Source organism: Myodes glareolus, chromosome X (assembly GCF_982192425.1).
Source record: "Myodes glareolus chromosome X, mMyoGla1.1, whole genome shotgun sequence".
Taxonomy (NCBI): domain Eukaryota; kingdom Metazoa; phylum Chordata; class Mammalia; order Rodentia; family Cricetidae; genus Myodes; species Myodes glareolus.
Window position 1 is genome coordinate 75764338 of NC_142053.1, and position 19206 is coordinate 75783543.

Below are 19206 nucleotides of genomic sequence, written 5' to 3' on the forward strand. Positions count from 1 at the left end.
GTCTTAAAGAGGAAGTCAAATTTCCACAGTCACCTTTAAATGGCAAACATAGCCAGAAGACAACATTCTCTAACAGCAGTGGGTTGATATCAGAAAATTTCAGCTAATGAAGTGGGTTATTTCTAATCTTATTGGGATAGTTAGCTTACTGCATGAAATACGTAATATGTACGGTAACAAATTATTCATTGACTGTGATATTGCGATATAATTTATGAATGCAAATTGCTTATTAATTATCTTTCAATGTAATGTGCTATAGGAATTTTTGTTATTTGTAACCTTATGCTTCTAGATAGTGCCTTTTGATCTTAAACTTTTAGTGTTTTGACTATTAATTTTAATGCAGCTACTTAAAAATTCTGCAGAAGAGGTCAAGATCACAAAATATTGTGCACAATGGCTCTGAATGCATCCTACTAAAAAAGCAGTTAGCTTATAAATTATACCCATCTGGACATCAAATGGCAGAAAAATTCCAGTGATATCTTTGTCTATTGTCTAGAATTCAAGGATTCTTCAAGAATCAAAAAGTTAACATTTATTCCCAGAATCACAACCTGATTTAAGATTGTTAACATGCCCTAGGCATTAAAAATATTGAAACCAGAGAGCCTAAATTTGGGTTCTCTACAATGCACACACAGAAGCTACTTTTCTAGACTTGAACATCTAAGATATCAATCTCATTAAATTAATAGGTTTTTTGTAAAAAATAAATACTAAAAAAAAACCCTAGTTTTAATTTTTCTACCCTGCCACTGAGAAAAATAGAAGTGCCGTTGTAGTAAATGAGGGAAATGTGGATGGGAACAGGATGAATTAAAACCTTGCTCTTCAGCAGGATTACTAGATAACACTAATGAACTGTAAATTTCTAAAAGCAAGAAGACATTCCAAGTTTTCACCCAAAAGAATAAACATAAGTTTGAGGAAATACTTGTACTAATCAGATTTAAGCATCGGCAATGTCCATTTCTATCAAAACACTACATGATACTCTATTAATAAGTACACTGTCAATGTTTTATTTTGTATGTTAAACACATTTTAAGTAAAGATAACATCAAAACCTTCCTCCAGCAAAATGTATAAATGCTTTTTTTTAAACTGTCAAGATTACCAGGAGCTGTATACCTTTTCTACAAGTATTAGAAACACTTGTTTTAGTAAACAGTCACTGAGATTAATATAGTTCTATGGTAGGATGTTTAAATACAGTCCTTGACATGACTAAATCTTATGAGCTCATGTATATAATTTCTGTTTTGGTACCCAGATGTGGTATTTTATAGAAGGGTATCTTGCTTTTGATTTTAAAGATTTATTTGAGAGCTTTTCAAAGAAGACAAATTTACTCTTAAAACCAGCTTAACTTATATTCCTAACTTTCAGGGTGAATCTGAAAGAATTGTACTTAATAGTAAAAATACAATTTCGATAGTTAGTGAACAACAGGTATTGGAGTTTACTGCCTGAAAAAGTATTGTGTTTTGAAGTCAGGGTACCAAAAGTATTTTTAAAGTCTTAAATCTGTAAAGAAAAGAAGTGTGGAGAAATATGAATCCTCAAGAAAGGCACCCACATGGCTTAAAGAAAATCACTATTCACAGTTTCTTTGTTCAAACAACTGCTATACAATACAAACACCTGGTTGTATTGACTCTAATATTATTGGCGGGAGACACTAAAATTGTAAAACCTTTTAAAAGTAGAAAATGTACATATCAATGATTTATTAATATTACCTTCTATTTTCAAAGAATATGGAAGAGACTAAATATATAAGAATTCCCTTTAAATTCTGATTTTACAATAAGGATTTTTTGTTTTGGAACTAAGCTTTAATTTTATAGAGAAAACTTTAAAGTTATTCTACTATAGTAAAAACAAAGGTCTAGTAGTATATTAGTTTGTAGCCTCATACTGCTCTATAATGTCATTTTCACAAAGACTAGTATCCCCTACTCATTACCTCAAGTTCTTTATAAATGCTTAAACAAGAATCCAATCCCAGGCTTCTGGTTTTCAGAGTTCAGCCTAAGTAATATGCATAAATGGGTTATATCTATAATGTGTAATAGATTAATTAGAATTTTAGAGAGAATAATTTATATTTCTCCATTAGTCTAGAATTATGTAAGAAATCACCAAATTAATTGGATTGACATTTAACCCATCGTTTTTAATTTGGCATAATTTGGAGAAGTAGCTACTCGATACACTATCTCTCTTAAGAAGGCCATTTTATTCATTTACAAGGGTTAATGGTTTTATTCTGAGGCATTAAAAGGTATGTCTATGTGGCACTCCTTTTATAAGACAAGAAGGTCTGCCTGTTGGAGGGGACATATAAACCACATGCACTAAAATCATCTATAAAATATCTGTTATTCTCAACGGTGTACATTTATAAAAATAAATTTTGTTCTAATTCATTCAAATAATCTTACATCCTTCGAAAACAAGTCAAAGTAAAAGAAAATGGGTTATGTTCAAATATTAGTGACTTAAAATTGGTTTCTAAGTAGTGTATACTCCAGCTAGTATGAAATCACCCCAAACAAGATAATCATTTCTCTTAAAGCAGTAGATTAGTGACTATCAGAAGACTATTTCTGAATTTAAAAGTTTGACAAACCCTATTAGATCTTTTGTGATATTTGGGCACTGAATATTCTAGTTTAAGAGAATATGTGTCTGGGGCTGAAACCCAATTAATTTAACTAATAGAAATGCTAGAACTACATTTTCTTTTCTTTTTTTCTTTCTTTCTTTTTTTTTCGTTTAGATTAGATTACTAAGGTGAAAAATGAAAACAACTTCCAGAATAAAACTTACTACTGAATATTACCACGGGTTAAAACAGTTAAAGGGCAATCTAGTGTGCGTCTGGTAATGGGATGATGTATGCTGGAATGAGGTTTTAAAATAACTGAGTGACGTCAGGTAAAAAATAGCTGGCATCTGCTTACTTATTTTAAAAAATCCCATGTATTAAACTAAGGAACAGAAGGAATTAGTACTGTTTCTTTTCAGGCAGTTACACTAGTCCTGGAGAAATGCTGACATGTCATTGAATACACAGTATTTTTCCGGTTAGTAGGCAATAAAGGAAGGCTTAGAGAAACAAAACCATAAGAAACAGGCTAAAGCTTTTCTTCTGTGGTATTACTCCCATTCAACATGTTTGGATTCTCTAACCTGAGAAAATATTAGACATTTATGTTGAGCTTTTTCACAAGAGAACGTGAGCATGATCATTTAGTTCATTCTCTCTATACTGCAGTTTAAAGCTTTAGGATAATAATATGGAAAAATTGCTTCTTAGGAAATAAAATCTTTTGAGGAAATACCAGTAAGAAGTAATGGGACTGCAGATGTTATAAAATACTTCAAACACCTTCACAATTCTATTACTGAACTACTGTGGGAAACATTGAACCTTTAGCAATGACATCACTAACACAATCCTTTTAAGTCTCAAGTGATTTCCCTGTATCTTTTAGAATTATTTTTTTACTGATAAATAAGTTCAGTTTCATGTATATGTAGTCCTACCTTCTGAAAACTAAAGTGTATATATTGAGACACAAAGAAGGATCACTATGATTTAGCCAATAGCCAATACAAGATGTAGACAGATTCAGTGATACACTTTCATAGTACAGTATCCAGTACTTTTTTATTTGTTCTCCACCCAAAGGGGTAAGCCAAATATTTTAAAGCCTTGGGATTTTGTCATACAAATGTAATTATTTGAATATATCAAATGTATGGTCAGTGATGTATGGGTACAAAAATGTCAGAAATATTGGCTATTTGAAAATTTCACAGAAGCTGTACTTTTGTATTCGATACTTTAATGCCAAGAAGAGACTTTAACTACAGTCTACAGGTAGCACATTCTCAGATTTTGACTGCTGGTTCTTCTTGTGATGGAAAAGTGTAGTTAAGTTTTCTGACGGCCTCACTGACATTCCTTGAGAGCAGCTTGTTCTTATCATCCCAGATAAGAGATCAATGGCTCTTTACATCATATGAGAGAAATTTATTTTAAATCCCATTCATATATTTACTAGTGGATATCTGATGTTACTGAATAAATATTCAGAATAATGGCAAATATACACTATTACTGAAAAAAATGTAGTGTTAACTGAAATTTGACATCAAAGAACATACTACAAATCAGGCTTTGTGATAGGAAAAGTGAAAGTGCTTCATTTGGTGGTAAGTACTTTTAATTACTAATGATGAAAATTGCCTATATGTGTTAGAATGTTAATCAAATAAGCCAAAAATCTGAAATGTCAACACAGAATTCTCTAACTTTCTGTAGTTGGTGACGATATTTCTCCTTTTTGTCCCCTTTAGTTTCTTCTTAGGAGATGATGATAAAATAGTTTCACATTCAGAGTTGGTTGTTTTTTCTTTTCAACTTATTTAAGTGCCAAAACCTCTGCATAATAAGTTCTCTTGCTGGTTGTTCAGATTAAAGGTTTGTTTTCAATCCACAGATTAGCTAAATTCTTACTATATGATGGATAATTACTGTTTTTCAGAACATTTTTTCCAGTGGTGCTTCAAACTTTAGCAGTATTTTCAACCCAACAAATTATTGGGAAACACAAGTTTATAATCTACTGTTTTAACGTCATTTAAATTGGTTATCATTGCAATCAGTTAATTTCAATTTAAGCACGAAAAATTCATGTAATTATTTGCTAACAAAAAACCAGTGTAACAAGGAACTAACTGAACAAAAAGATGTTGCAACATGCCTTCACTATGCACTCCATTTTAAAACATGAGAAGGGTTCTTTTATCTTTAGCCAAAGATGCAGGCACCTTTAACATACTGGTTGCAGCAAATTTTGTCTTAAGTGTCAGTAAGGTTTGAAAGATCATTGAAAGTATTTAGTCCACTACATTTGAAAGATTTTATAATCCCAACACTTAAAGTTCACTTGAAAATGAGCTTAGAGATGATACCTTATCTACTATGATAATTTAAGCTGCATTTGGTGAAAAATAGTTGGCAACTACACAAAAATAGATCTTAACTTTTACAGAACTTGGAAAATTACTTTTCAGATGTACTTAAGTAATGCTTCCAGTGTGAGTACTTCTTACATCATATCATTTTGTAGTGGAAACTGCACTGCAGAACATGGCTGGAAGTAAACAAGTGGTGGCCCAGATGCTACATAATAACTCGGGTACCCTCCCTCAAAAACTAGGTATGGAGCAGGTTGGTAAAAGCAAGTTACATTGTCTGTACTGGGTAATACATTCTGTTCTCCAAGTACTTTCAAAGCCAAAAGGGTGATCATATTAAGAGTCTGCCTTCTTTCATAACCCATGAGGCAGACAGTGCTTTGGTTCACAATACCATGCAAGGTCATAAGGTACTCATACTTGCTTTTATCTTCACCTATGAAATGGTTGCGGAGGTATGATTCAATTTTCTTTTGCTGTTCTGCTACATCAGGAAAATCAATGAAAAATCTAGAACACATATAACGTTCCAGAGTCTTAATTTCTGTTTGACAAGCTGGTTTGAAGTCACGGACCAACAAATTGCTGTATTTCAAAAGACCACCACCTCTGATCTCTTCAGGTTTTCTGGTAGATATAAGCTTGTATTTCAAGTGTATCATTGCTTCCTGAAAATCTCCATACATACTTTCAGCCACCACCACAGGACAGGATTCTTTGGTTAACTTAGCATTTGGGACACTATAGAAATCTAACATGGAATCCAAAAGAATTTGAAAAGAATCTACACTAAATTCAAATTGTCGTCTGAGTGAATTCACAAATTTGAGTTCTACATTCTTCCCGGTGTTATTTGAAAGAGAGATGAGGCTCCAACGATCCTGGTTATTGCAGATTTTGACCATTTTCTGCACATACGCCTCTTTCATTGTCTTTATGGTAATCTTTTCTTTTTTAACACCTTTTGGTAAAAAGTCAAGTAGACAGCCTAAAACTGCATCCTTAACAACCTGAAATTCTTGATCACTTGGCAGATCAACACCAAAAATAATGTCCAGATCTTTATAGCTGATTCCATTATGGCTTGCGAGTATGTAACTTGCTGTAGAGCCATTCAATCTGGTATCTTTAACAATAATACCCTGCTTTATAAGTTCATCTTTCACAACATGAACGATATCTTTTGGTTTTACCTCCAGCGTGGGGAAATTGCCCCTTCCATGGATTGGGATTACTTCATCCAACACGCGATCCAGTGTTATGATGTGATCCCAAGTGAGATTGCTGAATCTGATCTCTGACATTATGAAGTCAATAGATAACTAGGGGACAAGAAAAATATTAGGAAATGTCAGCATCTTAAAACTAGAGTTACACCTAAAGCATATGAAAAAATTCAAAACAGATTTACCCTCTATAAGAAACAAAATGAATACTAGGATGTTATTAATGGATATAATCATTCTTAAATATGGAAAAATAATATCAGATCTTTGCTTCTTTAGAAAGTTCAAACAGGTTTCTCAAAGATTAACTGCAATTATGTAATTTATAAGATAAAAATGGTCTTCTTTTCTAATCTTTGCTCATCTAAACATGATAATGATGGTGTATGATCAAATAAATATCATTTATGGAATAATCATAGTACAACACTGAGGCAAACTACCAATAACTTAAATTGAGATGAGATAGCATGAACAAAGTACAACTAATATACAATAAAGTAACATTAATTCTATAATTATAAAATCATTCACAAAGTCCGTATTGAGTTTAGAGACGCATAAGATTCCTGAGTCTTAAAAACATCTAGGGTGTCTGATAGCTAGTGTCTGATATAATAAGCTCAGAAAATTTTACAAATGGGGAGCATCAAAAATTTAACTTTTTATAAAAACATGATGAGTGCAACTGTATATAATTTTGTAACGAGGTCACCTAAAGTCATTACACGAATCCTCCAAAACACTATTTAGCTGCTCAAAACAAATGAATCTAGGAAAGTAAATGAAGTCCATCATGGACATGGTCTTTGAGCTATGTATTATTTCCTGAATTTCAGGAATAAAAAAAACTGTATCATACTTAAAGCAGATTTATGTAGATATCACGCATATCTTGCATATTTACAAAGCTATCAGAATAATAAAAATATCTAGAATTCAATGTTGCATATATCTCAAGCATTACTAGAGCAATAGAATGATCTTATTTGGCATTTGTATACCAGCCTTTGGCAATTCAATCATTAAGTAACAGGAGATCTGTGTTAGTGAGAAAACTAACACTATCATGGTCCTCTATATACTATCCTCATAAATATGAATTAAAAATCAGTGTGTGTTTTTATTATGTAATATTATGCTTTATATAGTAGGTTGCTTGTTTCCTTTTAAACCACTTTAATTGTGAATATTTGTACAGTTTGTCCAATTACGTGAGTATGCAAATCAAACCTTAAGCATAGGTAGGATAAATTGACTTACTTTAGGTATTTGGATTTAAGTAATTACTCTAGTGAGCAAAATTAACAATGTAAGGAGCAAGACTACAAGTGAACCGGTTGCTAGAACATTCAATAAACAATTCTAAGACTACTTTAAAATACATTCTTCTCAAATTATCACTGAATTAGTTTAAGCTAATGATTTGTTATGTTCTAGTTATCAGTCTAGAAAATAGAGTTCATCATAGTATATGGACTTGTGTAAATATTTTAGAGGGTTCTACAATTTATCTAATACATATTTTAGAAGTATAAACTAACTTAAATAGCTGTCATAAATTTTAAAATTCTCCATTAATATTCAAATTACTTTTGAAAATGGAAACTTCTATTTCATTAAAGGAAAATTTCCTTTCTGAATATTAGTAAAAAATAAAAAATTCAGTGGCTTAATACTAGTCTTACAATCTGTGAGAAGAGATTGTTAATATTGCTATACATACTTTCTTCAATATAAAGAAATATTTCTGTATAGAAGTCCATAGTAACTTTATATGGAAATAGTCAACCAAATCAAAATTAAATGAACTAACTGCCAGAATAAATGAGCAACTTATCAAAAAGGTGTCTTTCACATAAAACAAATTAGGATGAGATATTTAATATCCTAGATCTACACATAGATACTATAGGAAAAAGGGAGGGAAAAGCACTTTGTTTCCCAGGCAAAAGCATACTAAGATCTTCCAAAGAAAACAAAGATTAACATTTCTTTTCACTTTATGCTAGATATGTGGTATTGAGAAACTGCTCATCAGTGTACAGCATTCTATTTTTCACTTGACACCTATGCTAATGATTCTGTCTTCTAGTACCTAGACTAGCCTGAAGATGTAAGAATGTATGTGTTTATACATATGTATATTTATGTATATATGTGTGTGTATGTGTGTGCATAATAATTTATTATTAGCATTTGTTAAACATAAACACATGAAGTCAATTTGCTAGGATGTGAGGAAGTCTTGTCATTGATCAGTACATGTTTCAACTATCTAAATGATATTTTTAAATAACTGGCTCATATCTTTATTTTAGTATTCTCTTGCTACAACTAAATAAACTTCTATTTTACATAAACACTTTTTATTAAATTGGCATATTATTATTGAATGAAGAATTTTTATTTTATTTTATTTTAAAAAGAAAACAAACTATCTTTTTTCATTTTACATACTAACCCCAGTTCTCACTCCTTTCCCTCATCCCATTCCCTCCACCTAACTCCCCACCCCACTCCCACCCACTCCTCAGAAAGGATTAGGCACATTGCTTTGGGGAAGGTCCAAAGCACTCCCTACTATATCTAGGCTGAGCAAGGTATCCATCCAAAGAGAATAGGTTCCAAAAAAGCCAGTACAAGCAGTAGGGTTAAATCCTGGTACCACTTTCTGCCCCAGCCATACAACTGTCACCCACATTCTAACTGAAGAATTTTTTAAGTTACCATTTTCTCGCCATCTGTAGTTAAATTATATGCTCAAGAAATGAGTCACAAAATTTTAAAACATCATAATTACCATAAAATATCATATGCATAATACACACACATATATACATGCATACACAATATATATGCAAACTTATAGTCACACACTGAATTCAATAATCATTCTTAAAATGTGAGGTTCCTATTAGGTCATTCCTGAAGATCTTTTGAGTTTCTGACTTTTTCCAATTTATTTATTCTCTAAGCTAACACATTTCCTATCTATCTTAATTAATATTAGTATGTCTATAATAAATATGACATAATATATATGACTCTAGTAGACATTGAAATCAAAACTAAGTTGTTTCCATTATTTAATTGGTTGAATTAATCTAAAATGCAAATAAGGCAAGTGAATTGTTGTTATCTCACAAAGGGTCAGAAACGGTCATTTGTATAATAAATTACAATGTGTTTTCCTTACCACACATTTATTATGCTTCTGACCACAAAAATAAAAGTGAAAATTCACTAATAATTCTCTAGCTCTATTAATATTAGAAGTTATCTTCAAAGAGACAGAGGAATGACTTACAATTTACATTGTAAAAATAACCTTCAGGAACTCTATAGGGTCAATATGACGATTGAGTGGATATTTCAGAGAAGATATGAATTTTCATCTTACAGAGTAAAGTCATGAGGCAAACAATCTTAAGAAGAAGAAAAAACAAAAGAGCATTTTGATACATATTACACACGAACTGACATTCTAATCATAATCTTACAAGCTCTATGTATACATGCATAGACATACACACTAAAGAAATGATGTTAAAACACTTGCTCTGAAATAGAAGTTCTTATCTTTCATGATACATCGTCACATACAGGTTTTGTGAAATACTTCCCAGTTCCAGAGTTTCTGAATAAGCATTTAAAAGGGGAACCTGAATACATGCATTTAAACAACTTCCCAGATGGTGCTGATGCAGCTATAATTTAAGAATCCTATTAGTAAAGGAAACTTAGAAGAAATGATCAAGGACCATTACTATCAACAGGAATACCTCATGGCTCCTTCCATTTCATTAAAAACCCAAACCCAAACCAAAACCTACCCTAAAAGGTGGGCTATGGCTCACTGGGTACAGTACTGTGTAAACATGAGAATCTGGGTTTTATGTACAGCACCAATATAAGAAACAGGCATGGCAGTGCATGTTTATAACCTCAGAGCTGGAAAGATGGCGACACATGAATTCTCAAAGCCTTACTAATCAGCCAGTAAAGCTCTAGATTCAGTGAGAAAACCTTTTCTCAAAAGATTAGATAGAGAAAGTGAGAAAGACACTTCATACTTACCTCTTATCACCACAAAATAAATTTTAAAAATTGCAATGAATAAAATAGAGAATTCCAATCCAAGCAATTTTTAAGGTAGGGTTTTATAAGCATCCTAATAGTCCAATATTATTTTTCAACTAGATGTAAAGTCTAACAAAGTCTAAAACTTGTGAAATGATTCTAAGACAAATGTTGCTAGTTACCTTAGTTGCAGAAAATGCTTGTATGTAGAAGTAGATGTCTCCTATTTTGGCAACCTTCAAGACTGGTATCCACCTGGAGTTAAATAAGAAAATGGACATTAGTTATACTATGCACAATATTTCATAGATTCAAAGAAGTATGAAATATTATTTAATTACTAGAAAGAGATATTGCATATTTTATTTGATATACTACATCTGCTTTTATAGAGAAGATTAAGGATTGTGAGAAAAGAAACTGGTATATTTAATTAAAGTATAGTTTACCAACAATTTAATATTATCTCTTTAAAAATAAAATAAAAACTAAAAGTACTAACTTCAAGAAGAAAGTCATATGTATATATATATATATATATATATATATATATATATATAATGATGAAAACACTGAATGCTTAGGTATTGTCATGGTGTACTGAGTAAAGCAGTAAATAGAATACCCTGGCTAACATTAATAGTAAAGAGCAGTACGAACATCATGAAAATGATAATTATCTCATGGAAACCCATTTCAATGCTTCTGCTCTGCTAAAAGTAAAGGCTAACATATAACTTTAACACAGTAAACCCCAAGGGACTAAGGATATACCTCAAAGGTACAATGCTTGCTTGACATATGCAAGGTGCTAGGTGCAACCCCCAGCACTGGAAAAATAAGAGAGAAAACTCCAATTTATATTTGACTACAAGTTTAAATTAATACTTAATATAATATTAATTGTGTGATATCTGAAGTTACTAAGCTAAACAAAAGTCAAAAAGACATGCTATACTGTTCGTGTTCTACTTTTGTCTGAAACAATGATGAAAATATAAGACTGTACTGTTTTGTCATTTTCCCCTCCAAAACTATTTGCAATGCCAAATACACGATTTCTCAAAACATATTCTTTTGATATAATAATTGTCAAGGATATCAAGAATTATGAGATAACAGTTTAACAACAATATATGAAGAAGAGGAGCTCATCAAATTATCTTAACCATCAGACTTGACTTCGTCTTTATCTTTAACACTGCAAATAAGGATACTGAAATTAGTATAAGTAATACATATCAAAACAATTGAGTTGTTTTAAATATGATAAAACTGATCCCTGTCATAGCAGAGAACTATGGTACTTCTTTAGTTGCTTGATTATAGAGGCAAATAAATTAAAGAAATAGTCTCTATAATATTAATGTGCATGAAATCAACAAAAATAAACATAAACCTAATTTGCCTTGTAAAATTCATTGTTATTTGAAGTGACTTTCAACACACCAAAAGTTTCTCTAGTAGCCCAGCTGAGCTAAATCCAAAGTAATTATCCATATTTTCTTTTCTGGATAACTACTATATGACCTATATAATATCAAAGTAATGCTTACAGTTCCAACAAATCATAATGTAAGTCTTTTCAAAGGCTACTTCAGATTACAATTGGATCCCTCCTTAAAAGATGATCCTATCTGGAGCAATGGTTTATCAGTTAAGAGCAGTGGTTGCTCTTCCAGAGGACCAGTCCCATTCCCAGCATCCATATGGTGCCTCATAACTATCTGTCATTTCAGTCCTTGGAGATCTGACACACTTCTGGATTCTGTGGGCACCAGGCATGAATGTAATGCACAGAAACACAGACAGGCAGAACACTCGTGCACATAAAAATAAATAAAATTTAAATAAGGAATCTTAGTTGGGACAGCATGAAAAAGACTGATTTTCTGTGGTTATTGTGGCTGTTATAATAAGTTATGATAGAGTCTAAAACATACACACACACACACACACACACGGAATTAAGATAACTAAAGAACTAATTTTTACTTTAAATTAAATTCATTATCTCTTTGCTTTACTAATTTCAAAGCAGGTTTTGCTTACAAATGAAACAGAAATGATTTTGTGTATGTAGTTGTAACTATAGATGCATTATATTTTAAGGATCTCTGTTATCAAATAATGCCCTGTTGACAGTCTATACAGATGTCTATAAAAGTCATAATCACAAAGTGTTTACCAGTTTTTTTTAACAGATGGATATTTTATTATCTGTTCACAAATGATAAAAAAGAATTCATTTCTTCATTCTTGTATTTTTTCTGTTAGCTTATTGAATTAAAAACTAAAAAAAATGGTAACCTTAAAACCTTTTTCTGGTTAAATATAGCAAATGATAAAGATTTTTAATTAAAAACTACAAGCCTTTTAAAAAGGCTATTAAGTAACATGTTCAAATATTTTCTGTGCATTGTTAAATTTGGAAGTGTAATACAGATGTGCAATATTTCAAGAGTCAAATATATTTAAGTGTGAGGAACTCACAGTAAGGTAAAGCAATTTCAAGGCTTATTTTAAAATTTTAATATTGTGTACATTAAATTTTTATATACTCAAGATTTCTTCTAAATCTTGAATATGTAAGTCTAAATATAATATATATTAATCTAATATATCAATCTTCTAAACCTAAGGATAGGTACATCAAAAGTCCTGTGTCTCTTATGCCATAATGTCCTGTTAATGTTACAAGTCTGATTAGAGGTTCAAATGGATGTTCTCAACAGTGCTCATTTTTTGCATTAGTCATTTACAAATTTGATTCTGAAAAGTGAAACACATCACTACTGATACTAAAATAGTTTCAATTTAGGCCAATCCACAAACTCATTTTATTTTCAATATGCTCCATATCCCAAAACAGTTGCAATAATCCATTTGTCGTGAATTCTCTTAATGAAATGGATAGTCTTTTTCAAAATTTTTAGCTACTAACAGATGTATACTAGGATAACTGTGAAGCTTGTATGAAGGGTGTTAAGTTTAAACTGCTTAGTTTTAAAGCAAGATCTTTAATTACATTGTGGATGAAGATATTCATGCACATTTTAAACTAGTAAAAATGACATAGTTCTCAAAGATTAAAGAGGCTTATAATAAGAGTTAGGGTCATGCTGGGCAAGGAACAATATCAGTTTCTCTTCTGCCAAAAATGATGGAATTCTTAAAGGTTTTAAGTCTATTAGACATATAATAATACAGTAATGTATTTTCCATTCTAATATTATTTATATATTTGTCTGTATTTCATTTATGACCATGCCTTTTCAAATATTATGTTTAAGTTCACTTCTTACTAAAGGAAAGTATTATCACTGGGTATACTGAACACAAATAAACAATGTCCTCTCAATAATGTACAGAGAAGAAACTTCTCAAACTTTCTTTATGTAGGTGGAATCACGCTGCAAGAAGGCCTTTGAGTGGAAAGGCTTAGGTAACATGCGTATAATAAGAATTAAGAAACATGCCAGGCACCTATTCAACTAAGAAAGGAACACCTTTGGATTTAAAGGCATGGTGTTCATAAAGGAATGCCTTTACATCAGGTTAAACCTATGCCATTAATTCTAGGAAACAAACAAAAACCTTATAACTTTTTTTCTTGCCTAACACACATGCATGCACTTCTTCTGCTTTTTTTTTTTTATTGTGCTTTAGTTGCTACTGTTGCTTTAAAATGCTGAAAGTGTGCAATCTACTGAGTAAATCACCTGTGCTTCCTTTCAGGTTTAGCACAGATCCTTTACAGTGAAAACTATAAGGAGGTGACATTATAACATCTTTTTTCCTCTTCCTCTTCTTGCATTACCTGGTGGGGGGGGGTCACTATGAAAATTCAATAGCTACTTTTGGGATACTTTTGCCTCTGATATTACCCATTAGAGGTGTTGCCTCTGGAAACTGCTGTAAATTTACAGAGATGAGATGATCAGATAAAACTCCCGTTTGCTTTCAATGGAATTCGTGACTATAGCACTAGTGAGAAGTCTCTAAAGTGCAAAAAGCTTCCTGGACGGAAGTCAAAGCTATATAATGAGACAAAATATCATGTTCTCTGTACTGAATGCTGTTTAACTAACACGACACTCAATAATTTCAGAAGCCCAAGAAGCAGTCACCAAATCATTTAAGATCTCTAATTCCTCTTCTGTATATTCCTGTCAGTACTCAGGGATTAAAGACTATGAAGACGGAAGAGGACTCCAGAATTATAGTTAACACCGTATTCATGCTCCACATGACACACAAATACTATCTAAAGAAGTAGGAAAGTAGAAACTCACCACAGTAGTCCAAGAAAACAAAACAAAAACCCTCTTAAACGCGTAAAACACTCTGCTCATGACTCTCCCCAGCCCCTCTCCATACCCTCTCAGCCCTTCAAACTCACTTCACCACCTGCTGATCTCTTCACAGCCGACCAGTCAAGGAGCAACTGGGAGGGATGGAGGGAGGGGTGCTAGAGTCGGGCTTCTGAAGAAGCCTGCTTGGGAAGCCCGAAGGAGAAAACGGGACAGGGGGTTAAAGAGAAAAACTGAAAGAAATAAAAAAAATGTTGCAAAAGACACAGAGGAATAAGGGAAGAAGGAAGGAAGAAAGAATGAGCTTCAGGAAAAGAGCCCAGAAAGCAAGCTCCTGCAAACAGCTGGCAAGGCTGCTGCTGACTGCTGCTGTCCAACAGCTACTAGGTGCTGAAATGACTTGTCCAACACGCCCCTCTAGTCCCACTCACCCACTCCACAGACTTCCCTTCCTCCCAGGCTCACCCCCCTCCCCTGTAGCGTAAAACCATTTCCATGGCAACCTGTCGTCATACAATTTAAGGTGGTCCGTACTTTCGAGTTATGTGAGTTTTTCATAGCTTAGGCAGGGCGATCTATTACTTCCAGTCTCCTTTAGCACTGAACTTTCTCTGATATGATAATATTGCCCTTTCTCCCTCCCCAACCTGAAAATCAATTCTGCCTTTTTCCCTTGCAAATGCTGATTGGCTTCATGGCTTTTCTATCCCCCCCATAACCCATACACACACACACACACACACACACACACACACACACACACACACACACACACACGGGGGTAGGGAGGCAGGCAGGAATGAAGAAGAGACTGATTTTTAGCTTCCCAGTGTTTCTTCAATCGTTACTAACACAAAGCAACTAAAGTTCTGCCCACAGGCAGTTTTGCTGATACAAGTGCCTTGTTTTGTTTACAGCAGATTTCTGCATAACTCGCATTACCACGGGAAATCTCCTCCCGCACTTCAACACTTTTTGCTCTCAGTTTGGCTAAAAACATTCAGGGCTTCCCTGCTACTTTTTCCTACATCTGTAGACACAAAACACTAGCACAAACATTCTTAAAAAAAAAAGAAACAAAACTTAAAATTCAATTGCTGAAAGCTTAAAATAAAGTTGCTTTAATGAAAGCCACTAAGTTTACTATTAATTTGATTGTCTCTAATAATTATTTGCATAAATTTCTCTGCTAGAAGAAAAAAATTAACTCACTTTTAAGATACTTAAAGACTATACTAAAGGGATGACTCATGAATGTTTATTTGGAAGAAAAAAAGTCTAGGCAGGAAATTGAAAAATCTATAAAAACTGTAAATATGCATGCTTGCTTATTTTAACTTTCATTCAATGAAATCTGTAAATAAAGACTTCTTGCTATCAAGAAAAGAGAGCTAATAATACATTGCTACTTTTATATGCTTCGGGTAAGAAATACTTTAAGATGAATTTGATAAATTATTCACTATCAGTCTATGTACCCAATTATTTTAGGGAAGTTTTGATCACTCTTTTAACCCAGAATTATGAATAAAAAAAGTTCTGGGTAATGCCAAAAATTAGTAATATATATAATATCTTCTTCATGAGCTCAGAAAATATATGCAAATAATTGCTGATGGATTTTTTAGTTAATTAATGCCTCAGTTTTTATCACAGTTATGATTATCAGCATAATTATTCATAAACTACACTTCCCATAATATTCAATATAGAATTTCATTTCAGCTAAATAAAATACATTTTTGAATAAACCAAAAGTTAAACATCAATTTTAGTGTAGAAATTCAAAGTCAGAGAAATGAAATTTCCTTTGTATAGAATCTTACCACAGTTTTGATAATGTACTTTGTTGAGTTTGGGTTTAACAACACTCCATCTCTGAAGACTACCTTCCTTCTCTAGAGTTCCCCATCAACTTATCTCCCCACAGTTTCTGCACCTCACTTTTCACAACACTATGGATACTGTTGCTAGGAGACAACGGATATTACTATTGCATCAATAATGCTCATAGCTAAAAGAAATGGATAGGCTATATTAAAGAATATTTTAATATAATTTATTCGTTAACAATTTCATAAACCCATTATTACTATCACCATTTCTCCACTTTCACCAAGTTCCTATCCCACTGTCATGTCGTTTAGTCCTTTTTTCTTAGACATAAAAATGATAAAGCTAAATGAAATCATATAAATACTCACAGGTTTGCAGATATTAGTGTTCTGTGTTTTATAATGACTACTGTGACTTAAGAATTATAAGTTTTGAAATAAAAACATTGGAAGAGTAATGTTCACTTATTTTTTATTAAACTTCACAAATGAACAGTGTTTAAAATATTCTTAAACATTCAAAATGAATTCTAATTTACATTTACAATTTATTTTGAGTTCCAAAATGAAAAATAATGAAATAGCTAAAGACTAACTTCCAAACGCAAAGTTCCAAATATAATGTCCTATTACCCTATAATTATCTCATAAATGTTCTAATAAGACTATAAAAATTAAAGATAGGCTACTAAGTAATAATATGAAATAAATTATTTGGAAGTGTAAATGATACATTTTATATAACCCATTTAAAATGCTTTTTCAGTAAAATAGGTAAGGGACTGAGTATATTTTGTAATGACTGAAGATGAGTACAGATGCCAAACAGAACAAAGCAATTGTGAATAATTTATAAGAAAATAAACCCTGTATATAAGGAAAGAAAATATCCATAGGATAATTGTAAAGAAAAATATGTTTCTAAGTAAAAATAAGGGAAATAGTAAAAATATGGGAAATACATTTTATATATAATATTGAGTAAAGATTTTTCAATTTTACATATTTGAACATATGTTTAAATAACTATAAATTTGTTACATATATTCAATACTATAATTCATGTAATTCTCACTCAAAAGAATATAATCAGAAGAACTCATAAAACAGGTAGAAAAAATAAAATATATAAAGCAATCCATAAACAGAATACATAAAATAACTAAAAATGAGCTGAGTTAAACAGATAGTCAAAGAGTGAAGGAGAAATTTTAAGTAGAATAAGACATCAGGAATTTTGAATTGTAGCTTAATATACAAGGAAAATTGTGCAAAAGTTCTAAATTATTACAAAAAGATTTCATTGGTCAGTAATAACCAATTCAGGAAACTAATATAAAATAATACAATAAAATAATCTATCAGGTGTTGCTCAGACATTCATCTATTTTGTTAAAATGGTTTTAATTTTTGCAGTGTATGAATGTGAAAACAACATATTAGCATAATGTAGTATAATGTCATTAGAAGCTCAGTAGGAAACTTGGTAGAAGACAAAACAAGTAAACAACAGCTATCACTAAATAGATGTTTAGCAATCTAAATATTTGACCTCACATCCATCCATTCCAATTTTTCTTGATTATCAGTCCTGCAAGTCTTTTTTTAATTAATTAATTAATTTATTAAAAATTTCCACCTCTTCCCCGCAACCCTTTTCCCTCGCCCTCCCCACCTCCCCATCCCTCTCTAGTCTTAAGAACAGTCAGGGTTCCCTGCCCCAAGGGAAGTCCAAGGTCCTCCCCGCTCCATACAGGTCTATAAAGGTGAGCATCCAAACAAACCAGGCTCCCACAAAGTTAGTCCATGCAGTAGAATTAAATCCCAATGCCATTGTCCCTTCACAAGCACAACTCAAAAAAGGGAAACACACAAACTCTACTATCCTGCAAATCTTTGGATTAAGTACATACATGCACATTAGTGTGTTTGTTATTGACACTCAAACCCAAACACCATAAACTCTATAAAATATCTTATTACTGATCTACATCTTCATCTCTCTTTTAACTAAGTTATGATCTACTCTAAAATACAATTTAAGATCATTCTTCAAACAAAAATCATATTAAATTCATTGTGCAACCTCTCACATCTTAGGAAAGAAACACTGAATTCCTCTGAGATGTTGTAATAAAACACAGTAGAGCAATTATTCTCTGGAGAGTCAGAAAGGTAGAAATCAGGCCAATCAATTTCAAATTTAATGTAGACAATGGGAAACCTCGCTAAATGGGTTTCTGATGCTACCAGTAGAGAAAAGAGTTAACTATTTGCATTACAGATTGGATATATACTTGACCAGTAATATCTACTAAACATGACTTGCATTCTCAACTATCTATTTATAGTAGTGTTTATTGTTTCGCTGGCATAAAAAAGCTAAAACAAATAGTAGCAACTGTTTGTCATTATATATTGCTTCATATAACAAGTCATAACATACATTTACTGATGGGATAAACGGAGTGAAGAAAGTGGTGTGTGTGAAAGAAAGAAAACATGGTAGATGAGAGATCAAAGAGTTATAAAAATAAATATTTAGAAGACAGTTTTTATCCACAGACTGTGCTGCTCTAATCCTTGCTCAGAGAAGCTTCCTGTGGCAGAGGGTAGTGCTTAAGAGAGACTCATAATTGTTCATAATGCTGAGAATAAACAGCTGTGAGTGCTCAGCCAGAGATAGAATATCAATATAAACCTGCCCTCACAATTAGGGCTTCGTGGACCATCTCTGAAGAAGCAGTA

The 19206-nt window shown here is 32.1% G+C and overlaps 1 protein-coding gene across 3 annotated transcripts in view; it reads right to left on the minus strand.

Moving 5' to 3' along the window:
• Positions 1–3666: 3666 nt before the first annotated feature.
• The window catches only part of Tent5d (terminal nucleotidyltransferase 5D), a 39892-nt gene continuing 24352 nt past the window's right edge, over positions 3667–19206 (minus strand). Inside the window, exons 1-3 of one of the 3 annotated variants that reach the window (XM_048417929.2) lie at positions 16450–16559; positions 10493–10565; positions 3667–6323 (exon numbers count right to left, since the gene is read on the minus strand). In XM_048417929.2, the coding sequence (XP_048273886.1) occupies positions 5133–6305 (1173 nt within the window). In that variant the 5' untranslated portion in view covers positions 6306–6323; positions 10493–10565; positions 16450–16559 and the 3' untranslated portion in view covers positions 3667–5132. Of the gene's footprint in view, positions 6324–9537; positions 9653–10492; positions 10566–16449; positions 16560–19206 lie in introns of those variants that run through there. The other 2 variants (XM_048417928.3, XM_087902796.1) reach the window with 2 other exon arrangements.